Source organism: Dermacentor silvarum, chromosome 11, assembly GCF_013339745.2.
Source record: "Dermacentor silvarum isolate Dsil-2018 chromosome 11, BIME_Dsil_1.4, whole genome shotgun sequence".
In the NCBI taxonomy this organism is placed as follows: domain Eukaryota; kingdom Metazoa; phylum Arthropoda; class Arachnida; order Ixodida; family Ixodidae; genus Dermacentor; species Dermacentor silvarum.
This window is the reverse complement of record NC_051164.1, coordinates 64,505,988-64,526,301: the sequence shown is the minus strand read 5'-3', so window position 1 is coordinate 64,526,301 and position 20,314 is coordinate 64,505,988. Positions and strand designations below refer to the sequence as shown.

Below are 20,314 nucleotides of genomic sequence, written 5' to 3'. Positions count from 1 at the left end.
TTTTCAATCGCCGTTTGAACGAATGCAAACACCACCTAGTGTTCTGCTGCCGAGATCGTCTTACGTGTGCCAACTGTCTCGAGCGCAGATGACATGTGAGAGTCAGAGGCGAGAGTCGGACTACGCAGCTGGAATGACAATGCAGCGACAGTCACGGCATCACAAACAGTAGCATATTGTCATCGGGCCAAGTTAGTAGACAACTTGATCCACTGGACCGGCATTGGTTCTTGTCATGGTAATTCATGCTTTGCATGCGTGTATGTCATGACATACAATAACATTCGTGCCGATCGTTTTGTGACATGCCTTGTATGACACGTCATTAATGTCGCGCATGAATGTCATGACATGCATATCCAGAATAGTTCACTGAAAGAAATTCATGTCATTCAATTCCTCGTAGTCATCTCATTCATGGCATTCATGTCATCACATACATGACTTGTCATTCACGTCAGTTGCATTTTCTAACAAGTTGTATATCAGGATATCCATGACATGAATGACACGACATGCATGTTACGGCGTTGAAGCTAAACATTTCGACAGAATTGCCTGTCTGGTTGGGAAAATTGATTAAGACTTAGAGATTGACTCCAACCAAATAAGGGAATAACGAACCAAATAAAGGGGAGGGGGGAGGGGGGGGAGAAGGCCTCAAGGTCGCGCACAAACCGATGAACACTTTGAATATCCTCCTTCCTAAACCAAAAGACCGTCCACCAAAAGAAAAAGCTCAAGGCGTCGTCTATAAAATCAGCTGCGCCGACTGTCCGGCGTCGTACATCGGGGAAGCTAAAAATCTAAAAGAAAGAATCAGACATGAAAACGACGTCAGAACATTCAACCGAATACGCAGCGCCGTCGCCGAACATTCCGAAGACGCCGGCCACAAGATTTCTTTCCAAGAAACCCAAATCCTTCAAACAGAGTCAAACTGGCGAAAAAGGCTACTACTGGAGTCGGGGCACATTCAGAATATGGCGGGTAATATAAACCGCGTGAAGGGCATCCTCCCTTCTTTGTATGTTCATGGCCTTGCAGACACCACGAAGGGAAGAAAGGACCCCCCGCTCTAGGTCAGCAACACCAAAACATCTCGCCCCCTCCCCCTCCCCCCCCCCCCCCCCCCCCCCCCCCGTCCCTCGTCAACGGCATTCCCGCGAGTAAAGGGCCCCCAGCATCGGTCAACCCAGCCGACCAGTAACGCCCCCCCCCCCCCTACCACCTCTTTCGTCTGTCAAAAACAGGTGCCCTGTCAAGTGTCTCCCCACCTTACGCTCTCTCCCCCCCTTCCTCTCCTTTCTTACGATGGACCTTTTAAAAGCGGCACACCGCCACCTCCTAAGAATACCCCCTAAAGAAGGAGCCGAATTGGCTCCAAAACGTCGGGCTAATAAATTCCCTTATTTGGTTGGAGTCAATCTCTAAGTCTTAATGTTACGACGTGATTGTCATGAATCACATGAGGTGATGGCGTCGGGGCCATTTCTTTAACTGGAAATGCATCAGACTATATATGGCGAGACATGCGTGTCTGACATTACAAGAATGACACGGAATGACATGCAATTTATGCAGTTATGACATTGATGTCATCACACGCATGTCATTCAAGTGACGACATTTATGTCATGTCATTCTTGTAAGGTCATGCACACATCTCATGTCATTCACCAGATATACATCGAGTTAAACGACGGCACAATCATGTCATTCACACAATTTACTTCATGACATACATGTCACGACAAGAATTTGATGCCATGACATCGGCTTGTATGTCTGATCATTCATGTCAGGTCATGCATGTATTTTATTGATATCATGATGGCGAGATCGAATCCCGGCCACGGCGACCGCATTTCGATGGGGGCGAAATGCGAAAACACCCGTGTACTTAGATTTAGGTGCACGTTAAAGAACCCCAGGTGGTCCAAATTTCCGGAGTCCCCCACTATGGCGTGCCTCATAATCAGATCGTGGTTTTCGCGCGCAAAACCCCATAATTTTTTATTGATATCATGATATACATTTAGTTAAAGGAATGACCACGACGGCATCATGTCATGCGTATACCACTTATGTAATGACATACATCCTATGACAAATATGTCATCTCATGGACGTCTGTCATGACATGTCATTCATGTTATGTATGCATGAACATGCCTATTCCAATACACATATTCAGTTGAAGAAACGACCACGACGGCGTCACGAGGTAGGAGGCTAAATAGATAGGTAGACACACTCAAAACGCCTAAGTTCGCAAAGAATGCTTCGCATTAAAAAAAATGTTCTGACAGAATGGCATACACATGAAAAGCACCATTTTAGATGCAGTTTTCATAGTGACTAAATCGATGTACAAGGCGTAACGCTGTTCGTAGTAAGTGCCGTCAAGGTGTCTGCAAGTGTCCAGGGAAGTGCTGAATAGCACGTCCCTTGACACAGTCTGTTAAAAATGGTCTAGGGGTCTTACGTGCCAAAACCACGATGTGATTATGAGGCACGCAGTATATAGTGGGGAACTCCGAATTAATTTCGACCACCTGTGGTTGTTCAAGCGTGCACGCAAAGCACCTTGCATTTCTCCTCCGTCGAAATGTGGCCGCTGCAGCCGACAATCAAACCCACGACCTCGGGCTTAAGTACGATCCCTAGAATAATTGCTAGGGACTGTACAGCGCAACGGTACAACTGCTAAGCCACCGCAACCGGTGGCACTGTCCAAATCCGCCATAATTGCTATATCTGTCCTCTCTATTTTTTTTCTCTCTCTTTTTTTTGTGTGTGTGAGTGTGTAATTGAAGGAGGGGTCGGTGCTTTTAATGGCGCCGGCTACTTCTCTTCGCAGGACAAGCAAACATAAAAGAGAAAACAATGACACTGCATGTACCTTTGCAATCACTAACATGACATTTCCGAAAGAGATGTTCAATCAGCAGCCCCATACTTCCCCGGCATTCCTGTGCGCGCAACTATAAAAGCGGTTCGAATAACTTTCTGTGGGCCTATAGTTGGTGCATACTTCACCATTTTCTTTAAAGAGCCAACAAGAGACATGGTACAAAAGGAAGCCCTTAATTCCTTTTGTGCCGTGTCTCTTCTTGGCGCTTTAAAGAAAATTATCACATATAAAAGGGGCTTTACGTGCCATAGCACTGCATTGCCGCGTGTGCGCCTACATGTAATTGCAAGAAACTGTAATAACTCGGCTTCCCAGTGTGATGAACAAACCGGCAAGAAACTACATGGCCTATAACCAAACCTAAGGGCTCGTATACAGAGTGACACTCGCCGCCTTCCTCTGTGCCTTTTCTTTCGCTGCCGCTTATAGGCATGTGCTCCGCACAAGTGGACTATGAAATGCGCTCCAAGTATTTCCGCAGATATTATTACAGTCATGGAAACTTATTTATCGTTTTTATGGCGCCGCTTATTTTTTCACACACACACACACACACACACACACACACACACACACACACACACACACACACACACACACACACACACACACACACACACACACACACACACACACACACACACACACACACACACACACACACACACACACACACACACACACACACACACACACACACACATATATATATATATATATACATGCTACTTTTTTATTATTCACTGCATCCTCACAAAGGGACCGACAACAAATTTTCAGGCACCCCACTTTTCTTGGCATGATGGATATATCCTCAAGGTGAATAAGGGCTCAAGACTGAGGACGAATAGTGTAGGAGATAAAGGAAATACCTGACGAATCCCACGAGTAACGGGAAAGGGGACGGGTTCAAAGCCATCAAGGAACAACAAAGTACTGTGTATTTGTCAGTGTAGGCATTGCCGAGTAATTCAACAAAAAGCGGACTACACTGAATACGTACGCGTGATTAAGTCACTCAAGAGCCTTCTGGACTAACGAAACTAGAAGGCCACGCGTGCACACCGCTACAACGTATAGGCTATTATGCGACGAGTAGTGAAAAAAACATAAAAAAGGCTATGCATCCAGGCACCGAGCAAGCCTGCAGGGATGGCCAACTGAGAAGTTCATCAGGGTCCCCCCGCGCCTAACGATGATGGTCGCGAAGATCTCGTGGGCAACCGTGAGGAGCGTGGTCTTCATTCTTCAGAACAAAGAGAGGATTCGTCGTGCGCTACGGTACGAGCAAAATGCGACCATCTTGAAATCATGCCGGAGAAAACACAGTCCTGAAAACACCAGCGGATAATTGCGGTAAAGACAGTATACCGATTTCATTCCGAAATGTCAGGTAGAAGATCGACTGGCGATCCACATCTGGGGCCGACCCACGTTTCATGGACCGCAGTGCCGCCTGCCCTTCTACGGGTGACGCGGAGGGGTGCACAAAGTGTCAGCAGCTGGGGGAAATGACCTCAGATGGTCACCTATAAGCATTAGCGATGAGAGGATATCCAGGCCGGCCTGCGTAGCCGAACATGTGATTGCTTCAGAATGCGCTAAGAAAAACCTGTAATGGGTAGGCAACACGGCGACGCTGAGCACGCCCGTCCATTGAGAAGTGCAAGTATAGGGGGCGTTGCATGTATACGCTCCCTGAGTGTAAGCTGAACTGCGCGACCCAAGCGTCTGCGGTCTATAGAAGCAACAAGTGATGCACGTGTTGAGCGCGACAAGCTAGACCGTGATCGCGCATGCATCGTGTAGGACGCGAACATCCAAGGCCCCACGGCTTTTGGGGAAACGGTAAAGGAAACGCGCACAGCTATGGTCAGTGACGTACACAGTAGAAGGCGGAAAGTTCAGTGTATGTAAACTGGATACATAAGGTACTGAGGCGCTCAGCACGTAAGCGCGGTCGAGCCTGGTAGATGCATGGTCCACACTACCTTGTCCTGAGAAAGTTCCGTGTACCACATTGCGTGGCAACCTTCGCATGAAGACAAGGACATCGGGGAAAAAAAAAAAAAGAAATTTGTCAGGCACAAAACATTAGAATTTGCATCATGGGCCGTACTAATTTATTCTGCATGCTTCAATGAACTGCGATAGATTTGAACATTCAAGGAAGTATTGTTCGAAGTATCAGCCACATAAAAAAGACACTTAATTTAGAGTGAAACATACTGCTTCCTAGATAATTAAAATAAAGCAAGACAGCCGAGCGATATTGCCATTGCTTTGTGAAGCCAACGGGTTGCTGAGGAGCGAGCCGGATCTTTTGAGCCGCTCTCTTTATAAAACGAGCGAGCCACGGTTCAGTAAAGGTGAGCGGTTTTTTTTTTTTTTTTTTTTTTTTTTTTTTTTTTTTTTTTTTTTTTTTTTTTTTTTTTTTTAAGAGGGAGCCGTGGTTCTCTCCCGTTCAGTAGGTCGTGCTGAGCCTTACCGTCTGAGCAGGCTTTTCTGCCAGCGACTTCGGCAGTCTCGGTCTTTCTCCGCGTTCAAACCGTTCGAATACGTTCGTTCGAGTTCCAGTCAGCTCGGCTCGGACCACGGTGTATATATCTGACACGGTGACACCGTGCCTCGGACTCGGCTCGTCGCAGTGCCCTGCTCCCACGTGACCACCGTCTGTGTCATGACGTCACGGCACAGCAACCTCCCGAAGAACGTAACCGAAACTGGCTGTAGAAAACCTATCATATTAAAATTATTTGAAACGTTGAGGCTTTCCACTATTTTTTTTTTCTTAAATTTAGAGGTCTACGACCGAGATTCACAAAAATAAAAATGAACAGTCGGAAATATCACGTCAGCACACCTTTAAAGGGCACTGTGACTCTTTTTGGACACGATAAGAAAACGCTCGCGATCTGTAAGTAACGCTGTCATGAACAGCACCGTGAACAGCAGCGTGCGTCTAAATGTCGTACAAAAATCCCTCACGTGACTCGATCATAGGCACCTAGGGACACGATCATTTAGGGACTTTTGAGAAGGCGCGATGGTGGCGCCAAGCGACGACGGCATGCGACGGCGTGTTCGTTCTCGGCGTGATCGTCTGATCGTTCTCTGGCCCGCGCCGACCGCGTGTTGTTCAACATTGCGTGTGTGATTGTGCTTGCGTTGCTTGTGTATTGGTTGTAGGTTCTGTGTTACTTGGCGGAAAGCCGTGAGTAGTGCTTGTGTGGCAGTGCGGCTTTGGCCTCGGTGGGCTCTGGCAATACAGAACCTGCGTTGTGTGATCCGTGTTCCTTGACAATGCGGAGCAATGGTGCACCGACGGGGGGGGATTCGGGGGTTGTAACCCCCCCCCCCCCCTGAGGCCGACCTAACCCCCCCTTTTGTTTAACCCCTTTTCTTTCCTTGCGCATTCGGGTACTGCAACTAAGATGTAAGACGTGCAATCGTCTGCACACTCGAAAAAAGCGCATTTTTTGACAATTTCCTGTGAAGAAATCGAAATTAGTGCTGTTTAGATGGTATTGGCAAACTGTCACCCCCCCCTGGCCGAGATCCTGGGTGCGCTACAGCGGAGGTGGTGACGATTGAAATGTCGAAGTGGCGTAGCGCCTCGGCAGCGCAGTTCAGCGAACCGCGTCCGCCTTTGCATAACGGACGTCGAGGGATGTGCACCTCTCTACAAGTCATAAAAATGTTACTGCGTCGACCGCCCACGGTTCAGCGCTGAATGTGTGGTTCAAGTACTGTGCTTGAAACGAATTACGCAGCTGTGGTAGCAGAATGCCATGAGGCCTCAGTTTGTGCTCTGTGCTTGAAACGAGTGGTGCAGCTGTGGTGGCAGAACGCCGTGAACTCCGTGCTGTGCAGACGCTCGAAATATCCAATTCACGTCGGCGTCTTGGCAACGGCCAGTTCGCGAACCGGCGCCCTGGAGCGGCGCCTCTGTGCCCGCCCTATTCGGTAGCGTCGACGCAATAATATTTACGTAACCAGTCCTTGCTTGACATACGCCGATGGCGAAGGTGCTGCGATATGCTGCCGGCCAGCTTTGCAGTTTTTCTCACATTAAAAACATGTAGCATATATACATGCCTAGCATGTGTTATAAGACAATGTCTACCATGAGAAGATTGTCAGGAGTGCCCCAGTACTGCTCCCAATCTGGCATTCCACGCTTTGCATGCCCTCAGTCAGCATGACGACAATATGGGCCCATTTTCTTCAAAGTGAGCTGCTATTCTGTTTGCAAAATGGGGAGGCTAGCTAAGCTGGTTTGCTTGTGTTTTCTCAATTTGGATGAGAAATTCTTGGCAATGTTCTTTTAAGGTGCTTTTAAAAGATGTTAAGCCTACCAAAAAACTGCACCATTGGCAGTGTTCTTTGGTGGTGACAGAAAAGTGAAACTGCAGACGACTAAGTTGCTCATGCCCGCATTTTTGGAAAAGTTAAGAGCAATATCGGCACCCACAACCATACAACTGTGATTGAGCCATGGATGGCCACATGCTTTCTGCACAAATTATAGGCCCTTACGCAACATCAGTGAAGAGCCAACAGGCCAACGTACTGTGTTCCCTTCGACCTAGGCAGTCTACAGTTCATTGTTGTCGCAACAGCTGATCACCCTGCAAGTTCACAGCCTGTGCCTTCTGCTGCTACTACGGTCAACTCGTCACCCGTGCACAACACTTCTAGTTGCACTAGTGGTACTGCCGTTGCTTCTAAATATTGAGTAACCACACATTGTAGGCTACAAGGGCATTGTTGCACTGCATCTCATCTCCATGTGTGTTGTGTTGCTGTTTGCATACATGTCCTTGTTTGATAAGTGCTCTGAATTTTTTTCACTACTGCAATGTCTCGACTGCACTGTGGCAGTGTTGTATATACTATCGATTAACCTCCATATACACAAGTGCTTTGATCATCAATCTTCAAAAATGCAACCTTCATGCTGCTCCTTCCTTCACAAGAAAGCTTGCATATCAAACATTATTCTTGCCCCAACTAGAATTGGCAGGTTCAATTTGGTCACCTCACCAGGCATATCTAATCCGCATTCTTGAGTATAGCCAAAACTGTGCTGCACGTTTAATCGCCAGGGATTGCAACCAATATTTGAGCGTATCTAACATTATGTTGTCATTGTCACTACCATCCTTGGAATCATGCCAGAATGTAGTGTCGCTTTGTCTGCTACATAAAATCATTCATAGTGAGCAGTCGTCCACCTTGCCTCTTGTTTGTCCATCCCACACATCTAGGTGCTTGCACAATCGCCTTAGCGTCCAGCACATTTTTGGTCGAACTAATGCCTTTGACTTGTCTGCTTTGCCAGGTGCCATTAGATATTGGAATGGTCTTCTCGGTAACATTGCTGACATTAACAATACTGTAACCTTCAGACAAAAAATCAGTATGTTTGGGTAGTGTTCAAGTGTTTCTATTTCTGGTGTACGTAACTTTTTTATGTAATTATGCAATCGTACTATTCACTGTATAACCGAGCTTTCTAATGGTAGAATTTTACTTCACGATTTTATAATTTCTGTTCTTTTCAATTTATTGCGTTGATCTTGTGTCGCTGTTTATATTTCTAACGTTGTATAACTTTTTCGCTCCTTTGTTATGCGATGCCCTCCCCCCTCCACGCAATACTCCTTCTGGAGCCTGTGACGTAGATGAATACATAAACCAGATGGCACTACTGTTTCTTGTGAAATCAAAATTGTGTATATTGTTGTGGTTTTACCAATAGAAGCTCTAAATTGTAAATTGTTCTCCTGCAATGCCGGCAATGTATCCATAACAGGCCAGTTGTGTATATTGCCTAGAATTATCGTTCTTAGACCCTGAAAAGTGTGGAATATCCTATCTTCCTGTCTGTCCAGGTCTTTATCCATTTTTCCGTAAACTTGGGTCACTGGGTAATCCATGGTAAAATGGGTAGAGCACTGGGGCTGCTGTGCTGAGGACACCCAGTTTGAAACAAAAATAGGTCACGAGGTATGGGCCGGGCCGCTCACCAATGACAAAAAAAATTTCTTAGGTGCTGGGCAGATTCGAATCGAATGTCAAGCACCGACTTAGCGGCAACCCTGCTAACAGGCGTAGCATGTCCAGAGGGACTCGTGAGAGAGGAGCCCGGCTCATACATGACTGATCTCTGTGGTGGCAATACAATGTCTCTACATTGTTTCAATGCTATCGTATTAGCATCGGCATCATCGTGAAATGGGTTGTGCCAGAATTTTTCTTTCTAAATTTATTCGCCTGTACCTATGTGCCACAGCTGAGCTTCTATCTCAACATTAGTTGATCTCAACTGAAGTAATGTATATATAGCCTTAGCTATAATTTCTAATGAGCATGACTGATTCTCACCAAGAGTAACAGCCGCTTCAATTCCTTCACAATCTGCACCTGCATTATCAAATATGTTATAGTGAAGTGAGTCTGCTACAACTGAGGATCGAACATGTTTTCAGTTTCAACCAAACCATGCCAGTCAATTTCATGAAAGTGGCATTACAGAATTCACAGGCATTCAATTGCACAATGCATGCTTATAGGCAATTTTATATTCAGTTCATGGCAGTTGCCATCTTGGGCTGTCGTAATCTAAATTTTGTGCATAGTGACGTCAAGTTTACTTAATCCTGGAACGTTAAAAACACCTGTGCACTGACTCTAGGTTGTTACAGCCAGAAAAATGGGCATGTGAGCAGCCATGGTGAGGGCGCCCCAAAGCTCCAGTAAATAGGGTGCCTGCATGCGCTCACCCCCCCCCCCCCCTTCACCATTCAGTGCAGAGTAGGGACAACTGCGTCATTTGCAACTGAACAGAAGTTACAAAAAAAGAGTTCCATAGAAAAATTTACTTTACTTTTCATTAATTGTACATAATGACGGGAGTCTGCAGTCAGGCATTCCACTCACTAAGGCACATGGAAACAAAACAGGAAAACAAAAATGAGTAGCTCATGAAAAATTAAGCCCTCGAACATGCAATATACATCCATCACCTGTGCACCATCAGCCCGATTACAACTTTTCTATTACTGTGCAAATATAGCTGTAGCCATTTGCCTTTGCACACTCAACTTCTTTCAGTGGTTTATGTGTTCAATTCATTAGATATCTTTAGTGGCACACCTAATTTTTTTTTGAGAAGCTCAATCACCACATACCTGTGATGCTTTGTTTCCCAAGCACCAAATAATGCCAGCAACCTCATCACGTTATCATGGCAATCTCTTAAAAGTCACAATTTTATTTGGTCGTTTTGACAAGATTGCCAAGCTGATTAAACATGAATTGCACTGAATCCTTCTATATAATCTCAACTCTTTCCTTGATCGGCACCAGTATATCAAGCTTTAAGTTGACAACTTGACGCATCACTTTCATATTCTTCAGGATAGGTAGGTTATCTTTATGTTTGCTTGGATTGTTACACATTTTTGATGGCAAGCACCATGAACACTTCCAAATTTTGCGAGAACTTTCATTTTTCAACTTCTATTTCATCAGTGACTCCACCACACCTACCGGTGTGATAGTTTTCTTTACATACAAGGAGTATGTTATACTTTCACAAGCATCATCCAAATGTGGTTCACGTTTAAGGCATTCACCAGACATGGTAAAGCAACATTTGGCGGCAGTTGCAGCAAATAGAGCAATGTAACAGTCAGAAAAGCAACCAACCTGCGATTGTACAGCAAAATCCCATTTTTGCAGCTACTCTGACGCCATTGCTGTAATATAATATGTAGAAAACAGACAGCCTAAGCTAATGATCAAAGAACCGCTCAGTGACAACAGAAATTCAGACATGTGATCAAACAACCGCTCAGTGATCCACAGATCCAGACGTGATGCTGCAGCAACTGTGGAATTCCTTTCACGTGTTTTCACAGTACACCCATGTGCACAAGAAATCTAACACTATAGGGTATACCATTTGGGCAGCTGCTTTGGTGCTGCTACCACTGCCAAAGTCCTGCACCCCTCAGTCAGTCAATGGGCACTGAAAGTACTGGATTTGCATGTAACACGACCACAAATATGATGCAACGAGCGGCTTTTGGTCTCTCCTAAAGAAAAATTTATTGTGATTATATGTGTCACGAACCCGAATATAATGCGAGGCGCGTCCTGAGGCTGGAAATTTCAAGGAAAAAAAGGCAATATCCGTGAAAGTGAGCCATCAGGTATAGGGTGTGTCCTTCTACATTGAGCTTATTCCAATGACAAAATTCAGTGAGGCACCTGACACAGCCACCAACTCCACACCCCCTCACCACACATTCGTGCTGAGCCCCAACCCACACGATGGACTCCCATGTCTCATGTGAGCAGTGAGTGATAATCCTAACAACATACAGCTTGTTTGAAAGCAGAAACAAACATAAGGGTTCTGCAAACGCCACATTCGAGTTGAGGCTATATTCACAGCATAGCTGCAGTGCACGCTTGCTTGCTGTAGAGACTACCATCATAATAAACATGCACGGCATTGTTGACATTGTAGCATCGTCTCAGCGGGTTAAGATACGATTTGTTGCCCTTTTTGCACAAAAGCACGCGTCTCAATTGTGCGAAATTAGGGCACCACAGCTGCACCACTCGTTTCAAGCACAGTACTCAAACCACACATTCAGCGCTGAACCGTGGGCGGTCGACGCAGTCACATTTTTGTGACTTGTAGAGAGCAGCACATCCCTCGACGTCCGTTATGCAAAGGCGGACACGGCGACGCCACTTCGACATTTCAATCGTCACCACCTCCGCATTGTCAAGGAACACGGATCACATAACGCAGGTTCTGTATTGCCAGAGCTCACCGAGGCCAAAGCCGCACTGCCACACAAGCACTACTCACGGCTTTCCGCCAAGTAACACAGAACCTACAACCAATACACAAGCAACGCAAGCACAATCACACACGCAATGTTGAACAACGCGCGGTCGGCGCGGGCCAGAGAACGATCACGCCGAGAACGAACACGCCATCCCATGCCGTCGTCGCTTGGCGCCACCATCGCGCCTTCTCAAAAGTCCCTAAATGATCGTGTCCCTAGGTGCCTAGGATCGAGTCACGTGAGGGATTTTTGTACGACATTTAGACGCACGCTGAACAGCACCCTTTGAACAGCAGGCTTTGTGCTGCCGTAAGCCTCCTACATTTTGTCGCGATCTGCTGACACCAAAGACCGCACGGCAGCCCACAGACGCTAGCCGTATTACGAGTGATAGTTCGTCCACGAATTTTCTAACCAACAGGAAGCATATCCATGCGACCGCTCATAAATTTGTGACTGTTATCTTTGTCAGAAGCCAACCTTGAAACCTTACCTGTGCGTAGCCTCATATTTTTCAATGCATATGCAGGAGGCTGTGACCTGAGAGGAAAGAAAGCCCCAGGTGGAGGCCTCTGTATCATGGCCTAACTGGAGCGCACGCGCGCTAAATTTCCACTCCGGTCGTGAAGGAATTAATGGGGAAAGTAAACATTGACTCACGTCCATTATTATTAGGTCCTTTTAGGATTCTTTTCTTCTGCAATATATTCACGGAAAGACATCGCACTCACTTCCCTTCGGCCCACATGCAGACCAATGCTTCCTTTGCATCGCTTCCTGTCCAGTGGATAACTCCTCTGCGCAGCCCCAAATATTTGCCCATTTTACAATCAACAGTAAAAGTTGGAAGTACGCCTCGAGTTCTGGCATTTTGCAAGCTTATGCAGTGCCTTCCAGGCATTCAGTAACTAGGAGAGAGAAGTACGATCAATCTGGTGATCGTGAACTTTTGGAAGTAAGCCTTGGCAACTGGACAAGCGAAAAGAACTAAAATCCATGCAATGTCCCACTATTGGATGCATTTTAACATTGTAACTACAGTGCCTAAAAATCCATCACCCAGATGCACTTACCATTACTTCTGCAGTAAGAACTTTATAACAGCATGAGAAACTCCATGGATCAACATTGTTAATGTTTATTAAATGCTTGTGAAAGACACAATGGGAACATCTGATACTGTGCAACAGCTGTGAAACACTTGACGAGATAAAAATTAGGCTTCCTTGTTGCTCTGCAGATTTTAAAACGGGATGATAAATGATTTGTTGCCAACTTGCTGTCGCGCATAAACCAGAGATGTGAAATGTACTCAGCCACTATATGACAGCGAGCCCAGCTCCAACTTGACGCTGTATACAAAGGGGCACTTAAGGCATTTCTGACAGTGCCTTCACTAAAGCCTTGCGGCCAGGCAGAACATCCACAGCCGGAGCAAACAACTTGTTGACAATTGTGACTAGTTCGGTCAGGGCACCCCAGGGAAGGCGGCGACTGCTTGCAAAGTTCACCAGCATGCTGATCGCTTCAGCAGTGGTTGTCGTGGAATGTGGCAGTGTGTTCAATCCAAATTTTGCTTCGCATCTCGACAGGAGATCCTCTCCAGGAGAGACAAGCATGTCGTCTTCGGTGTCACTGCCTGAACTACTACCTCCAGCACCGATCAGTCTATTCTTGAGACGGTATGGTTGGAGCAAACCAGCAGGAGGTATGATGCTGCTGATCGAGGCATTTGAAATGTCTTCGTCGTCCTCAGAGTCGCTGTCACTCCAGAGCTGCTCCTCTACCCACGGGCGAATGTAGTCATAATAAAAAGGCTCCCTGCGTTTTGCCCTCTGCAACAAACCACGTGGCACTACATAGCTGCTATCTGAAGCATCTGACACCTCATCAGCATCGGATGGAGCACCCTTTCGCTTCCTTTGTTTTGGCTTTGACTGTGGACGCCCCTTGGCTGCCGTCGTCTTTTGTTTCCCAGTGGTGTTAGAAGCCGCAGTTTGGCCTTTGGCAGGCAGTTTTTTGTTTTGTATCCCAGGGCCCCTAGATGCTGCAGTCTGGCCTTTGGCAGACAGCTTCTTGGCACCTCTCCCCAAGTTAGCATCAGTCGTAGCTGCCGTTCTTCCAGCACTGGTACTAGGCAAGGCTACAGAGCCGAGTTGCTTTGAAGGACGACCCGCTCGTTTAGCTCCTTGTGCTGTGGCGCTGGACTTTTCTCCACCACTCAATACATTGCCCACAGTGCGCTTAGCAGGTGCGCCTTGTTCCTCCAGCTGTTGAGGCTCAGACATGGTAGGGTCGAGGGCAGGTGCACGGCCTCGCTTCTTGCCCTTGGCCATCTTCGTTGTATTCTTGGCTGTCACATTAGAGGCATCCACACTCTTGCCAGCATTGACAGTCACACCAGGCTGCTTGGAGCGAGCTAACGATTTTCTCTTTGGCTGCAAAAGGTCCTCCTCTCCAGTACTTGATGCATCAGCTGCACCTCTTTCCGTCGGAGGGTCCCGATGGGGCTCTTGCGTTGCCCAGGGGGCGCTGCAAAAATGGTGCTAAAAAGCGCCCTCAATCCGAAACTGGGTAGTACCAAGCTCGGTCGTCTGCTTCGGCAAGCACGTTTACAATATGGACCCGCCACTTTCGGTTGTGTTGTACCACGGCTTGCAGGGAATATCGGGCGCCTAAGATTTTTCCATGGGTGGCATGCTGCGTAAAGGCAAGAAATTATGCAACCCGAATACGTGTACGCCGTTCAAGCAATAAGCGGCGAAGTTTTCGCGCGGTGTCAATCGCAAGTGAAGCGAGTCACGCTCCTGCGAAGTTGAACTTCAGGTAAGGTTTGCACGCTGCTAGATTCAGGCGCACAAACGCGAGGAAATGCTTTCTATAAATGAATTCACAGCAGCGATAAGTAGACATGTGTACGGAACTGCTCGAGCGCACGACGGTACGCGCCGCGACGGCAGCGGTCTTTCAGCATGCCGCGGTGTACGAACTGCTCGAGCGCACGATCGTACGCGCCACGACGGCAGCGGTCTTTCGACATGCCGCGAAACGGCAGGTCTCCTGCAATCTTTGTTGACTGCTTGCCGCTAGACAAGTAGTTATGCCTGCGCAGTAGTGGCCATCTGTCTAGCAATTGATAAATAACTGATACAATGCATATAAGCTCGCACTAACGTACGTACGTGCGGATCGTGCTGCAGCGCGCGCTCGTGCACTGCTCGCTTGATGTAGCTTTTATTGACAGCGCTCGAACATCGATGTGCTGTAATCAATACTACCTTGCTGTGCTGCCTCAACGTGCTGGCTTGAGGTCAAGGATGAGCACATTCAACTCTCTAACCTGTGCTGCTCGTAGTGGGGTAGTGAATTGTCACCGAATCAGCCCGACCATTTGTGGTCATTTGCACGCACTTGGTCACTTAACCACTTCGCACCGGTCGAATTGTTAATTGTAGCTGTGGCCGGGTCTCGGATCGTGAATCACCAGCCATGCCTGCTGCTATGTCGGTCTTCCATTTCGCTTACCCAGCGCGACGAACTGCAGATATCCAGCGCGCCCGACGCTCCGCAGCGTGAGGCCTTGAAGGAAAACGGTAGAATCTGATGTTGGGATTCAGGCCGTCTTGTTCATGGCAGCCCACGACGCAGCAATAACGACGGTGACGCTTTTTCGAGGCTGAGCTAGGTCTCTCCGGATCGGCGTCGCCGATGTCTTCTGCTTCCAGCATTACGTCCCACGGCACACGGAGAGTCCGTTTTTGTAAAACTATAGGCTGCGGCCAGCTCGCAGCCTGGTCGCCATGGTCTGTGAGAAGTGACGAGCCTTTTCGCACTCGAAGCAGGGCAGAAAAAAGTGCGAATCGACGCAAAACGCGGGCTAGAAACGTGCTTCGCCACACCCAGGGCTCAATACTATCCAAGCTGGTACTACCCAGATGACGTTTTTCGCCGCCACCAGGCGCCGCTACTATACCTCAAACTCCAGTGCAAGACGCCCATTGATATACTGCTGCAGCACAACTGTACCAGCACTAGCCTTGCTAGTAGCTGCACGACGACGCTTTGTAGCCTGCTTTCCAGTTAACTTCGAGGCTCCTGCACTGTCACCGGCTTCGGCCAGTGCACCAGCAGACTTAGAGTGGGCCGACGGTGAACGGACCTGGCTTTCGGTGTTCCGTCCTCCTTTCGCCTTCGCCACAACGGCCTGGGGAGTTGCTGCACGCCCTCGTTTTCCCGTCTTTAGACTTGGCTCTACCGTTACTGTGGAGTCTACCGCGCCGCCACCGGTTGGCTTGGAACGGCTTGGGCTTTCGGAGGTTCCTTGTCCGGGCTCTGAGGCTTTGACTGCTGCACGCTTAACTAAAGGACCCCGCGCTGCACGCCCTCGCTTTGCAGCCACGGCTGGCTTCGCCGACTTATCGGCAGCTACATTGCCTCCAGTCATGTCCTGTGCAACGGGTGGCTTGGCACGGGCCGCGGGCCGTCCCTTCACCTGTGAACGGTCGGGGCTTCCAGTAGGCGCTAGATCGTCGCCTTTGTTCAGCGCCGCTGCCGGTCCAGCTGAAGGCGTGACAGACGTACTGTCGGGGACACCAGGTTGGGAGCGCTGCCGACGGCCAGGCAACAGGCCAGCGGTGGCTGGACTTCGCAGTAGTCGTGCCGGAAGAAGAACGTCGAGCGGTCTGCCGCTGTCGCGTCGACGATGCTTGGTCGATGCGCTGCGCTCAGCCGCGGTCGCGCCCGCTTTTGACGCATTCACCTTCTCCTCGGCATGACGGAACGAAAGGAAACCGAAAGCGTCAAACGAACGCGGCGATTGAAAACAAAGCCTACTGCTGCTGCTGCTGCAAGACCAACAACATGCGCGGACGACACGTGCTCAACAAGTCTGCACGCGGGAAATCTGGTGCACGGGAGTCATACAAACATGCGGGAGGGACGAAGAAAAAAAAACTTAAAAAAAACAACAAGGGAACAAAGTTTGCTGCTCTCGGCCAATGTTGCCCCGCTTGCTGGTAATCTTGAGGTACTGTTGGCATTCGTTGCTGCTGTGTCGCGTCTGCTGCACGCTTGACACCGATTAAAACGCCATACGAGTTTTATTATTTTATCATGGTTTTTATTTATTCTTTTCTGTATTCTACTTGATCCCAAAAGCGAAGCTTTTGCGTTTTGCGGGTGCAAGCATTACGTCACGGCCGCCATTTTCTTTACATCAGCAACGGTTTGAAGTCAAATGCGGCCAAGTCCGGCCAAGTTTGAGCCGTCGGCACGTTGGGAAGCTGCGTTCGCCGGTTTCGAACGTTTCGAAGCAGTGTTCGAGTCGCAAGGTAGGCGCACTGCCGGGATTCTTTGTAGAAAGCTCTGCCGAGGAGCTGCCAGAATTTTTTCGTCGTAATATATGATCCGTTGCCTTGTTGCTGTGTGCGTAGTACGTTCATCTTTTCGATGTGTTTGGTCTCAGCGAGTTGAAGCAACTACAACTCGGTAGGTCGCTTCTCATAGTTCCCGATTGTCATCTAGTAGCAACGTACTGCCACCACTTTTGCATGTTTGACAACTTGGATGATGGCTTCGTGTAATGCCATTTTCGTTCGAACCAGCATTAATTATTTCTTGAGTTGCAGCTAGTTTGTGCCTTGCCGTCAACCACAGTTGACGGCAAGGCACATTTCGCGCCTCTTACTTACTCTCTTTAGAATCTACCTTCACAACATGGTGTCGCATTAAGCATGAGCTCTCTATATTTCTTTACATTTGCGAAGTTGTAACGAACATACAGAACGTTTGTATAATCTGCTGATATCGCCTGCGTCTTGTGCCAGTGTGAAACGACCATTTTCAATCGCGATTGAACCCGATCCAGATCGAAATTCGCGACCGCGATTGGCTGTCCCCGTAGCATCCTCAAAGGATGCTAATCGCGACCGGGGAATTCTATCGCAATCGATAGTGCGCCATGTGACACCTGTATTATATATTGTTCTGCCGCTAATTAATTATGTGATTCAAAATGTATCTTTGCAGCATTTCTTACATTTGCAACATTAGAAGTTGAAAATGATGAAACAGGATGAAATTCTGCAGAGGTCAATTAGCTTTATCGAGTCAGTAAACGTGGACTGCACGTTTCAAATATGAAATATTTTTCAGATATCTTTTTTGTATCACAGTATAAAGAAGACACTTCAGAACTTAAGAATGTTTTGCTAAGTAAATTGATGTTGGCAAAAACAACTAAAGAACCTTACTATGCACGACAACACACTGGCAAAACCTGCACATGTATTTGTTTGCATGCTTTCTTATGACATTTTTGCAGAACAAGTCAATTAAAAAGTGCTTCAAGATGTGTGAAACAAGGTCTAAATGTAATTCATTTCTGTTCTCATGATTATACCATCAAACTTCGCATGTACAAATGCAGACAGGATGCCCCAAAGTGTAGTGAGAGTTCATAGTTCTTCTAATGTCCTCAGTGAGTTTTAATAACTATAACATTTATTTGCAAAAATTGTATGCGCTGAGAAATGTCCAGCTTGCGTAAGTTTGTGTGCAGTTCCAGGCAGTCTCGGCAGATGTGCAACCTACAGCTGGTAAATTACCCTTTAACAGAGCATAAGCTACAAAAAGAAGACAGTTTGATAAAGAAAATGCGGTGTGTTTATAACGGTGTGCGCACTGGCACAACAGAAAGCGACAATACAAAATTTGAATCTCTTACAGCTGTTGTACTTATGTAGCCCACAATTTCAGATAATTGTTGTCTCAGCAAGAGGTACAGTACCGTTGGATGACCTTACTTTGTTATAATTGAAATATTATGAAACTCATGTTTTGTTTCCATAAGTAATCACAGAGGTACCAGAAATATTGTATTTGTCACAATGACAGCCGTTTTACATATTGTTGCTGTTATATCTATACATGTTGAATTTAGTTATGTTCATAAGTGACTCAGTGGCGCACTAAGTGAAATTGTGTGGCATCATAGTTGGGGGGGGGGGGGACTAACCTGCTTTGACAAGGGTAGAGATTGCTAAAAATGTGTCATTCACATCTCCAAAATTGTGATCCGGTGTCTTAACTCGGGCCACTGTGTACATCATAAGTGCTAAATCACGGTATTTAACTGTACACAGCTTTGTCCCCCTTTGGCTGAGCATGCTTTTGTCAGATGACAAGAAGTTTAGTTAAAAAGCTAGTTACTATTTTAATGCAACCAGAGCATGAGTTTCTGTTTAAGAATTTGTGTTCAGGTGCCTGAAGTCTGAAAATTTTTTAGTCATAAACTTGTTTTTATTAATGCAACTCACATTATGAATGCAAGGCAAGACACAGCAAGGCTCTTAGGAAAATAGTGCGGGCAATTACAGATTTCTTCATTGCGCTGATAGGAGACTTGAACTGACATTTCTCGGGTTCTTGACATCACGCAGGTCAGTGTCACTGATGACAGGTGAACCACCACGAAGAGACCAGCAGCCCATGGGCAAGACGATCGGAACACACAGTGGCAATTTCCACTGTGACGATGCGCTTGCCTGTTTCCTGTTTGAAGCAGCTCCCAGAGTACAGGGACGCCACTGTGGTTAGGTGAGTTGGTTGTTTTGGAGGGATAGTGCGGGGACCTTGAATCCTAGTGAACCGGTTGGGCCTCCACTGTTGTTCGGAAGAAGGAGTTTACCTATGGCTGAGAATATGGCAAGAATAGGTCCCTACCTCTTGATTCCATCGTGCCGTAACCATGACGCTAGTAAAATCATAATGTCACATCGCAGATCGCGTTTTTTTTCCCTGTTCTTCTACAAGTTTGAAGGCAGGGATCCATATTTTTTCTCCTATACAGTGCACTTCTCAGCTTTCAAATTTCACTTTTTGGGACACCCCCTCATCAAGAACACACTCACAGTGCTTTAACCTCAGTGCAATTCTTCCGGTCAAGTCCAGCAGAAGGTTTCAGAAAACATAAGTGCATTTCTTAGAAACCGGCATGCACCATCAGCACGTTACTTAGTGTGTAATCGGTAATTCCCAAAATAGCTTGCAGCTAGTTTTTCTTTTCCCCAGTCTCACAGATATACAAATGCCATAAGTAAGCCTTGTACAAAACAGAATGAAACATAATTGCCGTCTATGCAGTGTCCCTCATGGCCTTTCGGACTTCAAAGACCAGCAATTGATTTTATATTCTCTGTCTCCCCAATGTGTAGATCTCGAGACCAAGCTGTCCTGGACACCTGCGATGCAGTTGTGGATGTCGGTGCCGTGTACGACCATTCCAAGAGGCGCTATGACCACCACCAGAAGTCAGTGCCCTCTGACCTGCTTCCTATGTTCAATATCACGTTATCAATGACTTGAGGTTTCAATCACTAGCTACAGAATTGCTTTGAGAAAGTACGAGTCTGTTTTCGTGGAGCATTCATGGTAGTAGGGAGGTATTCATAATTCTTTATTTTGAGCCAGAAGCCAGGGGCTGTCATTTATAGCCAGGTGTGCATGCAAGATCATAGTCATTGAA

General features: G+C 47.0%; 2 protein-coding genes across 11 annotated transcripts in view; one reads left to right on the top strand and one right to left on the bottom strand.

Annotated features, from left to right (window-relative positions):
• LOC119433205 (MYG1 exonuclease) overlaps positions 1-20,314 on the top strand; it is a 194,220-nt gene that overhangs the window by 120,273 nt on the left and 53,633 nt on the right. For 2 of the 9 annotated variants that reach the window (XM_049658661.1, XM_049658660.1), the window contains exon 1: positions 17,127-17,277. The exons of 3 other annotated variants lie outside the window; for them this stretch is intronic. In XM_049658661.1, the coding sequence (XP_049514618.1) occupies positions 17,192-17,277 (86 nt within the window). In that variant the 5' untranslated portion in view covers positions 17,127-17,191. 4 more of the 9 variants (XM_049658669.1, XM_049658668.1, XM_049658664.1 and 1 more) reach the window with 4 other exon arrangements.
• LOC125941446 (damage suppressor protein-like) overlaps positions 12,954-20,314 on the bottom strand; it is a 15,112-nt gene continuing 7,751 nt past the window's right edge. The window contains exon 2 of one of the 2 annotated variants that reach the window (XM_049658653.1): positions 12,954-14,272. In XM_049658653.1, coding sequence (XP_049514610.1) covers positions 13,161-14,272 — 1,112 coding nt within the window. In that variant the 3' untranslated portion in view covers positions 12,954-13,160. The remainder of the gene's footprint in view (positions 14,273-20,314) is intronic. The other variant, XM_049658654.1, reaches the window with a different exon arrangement.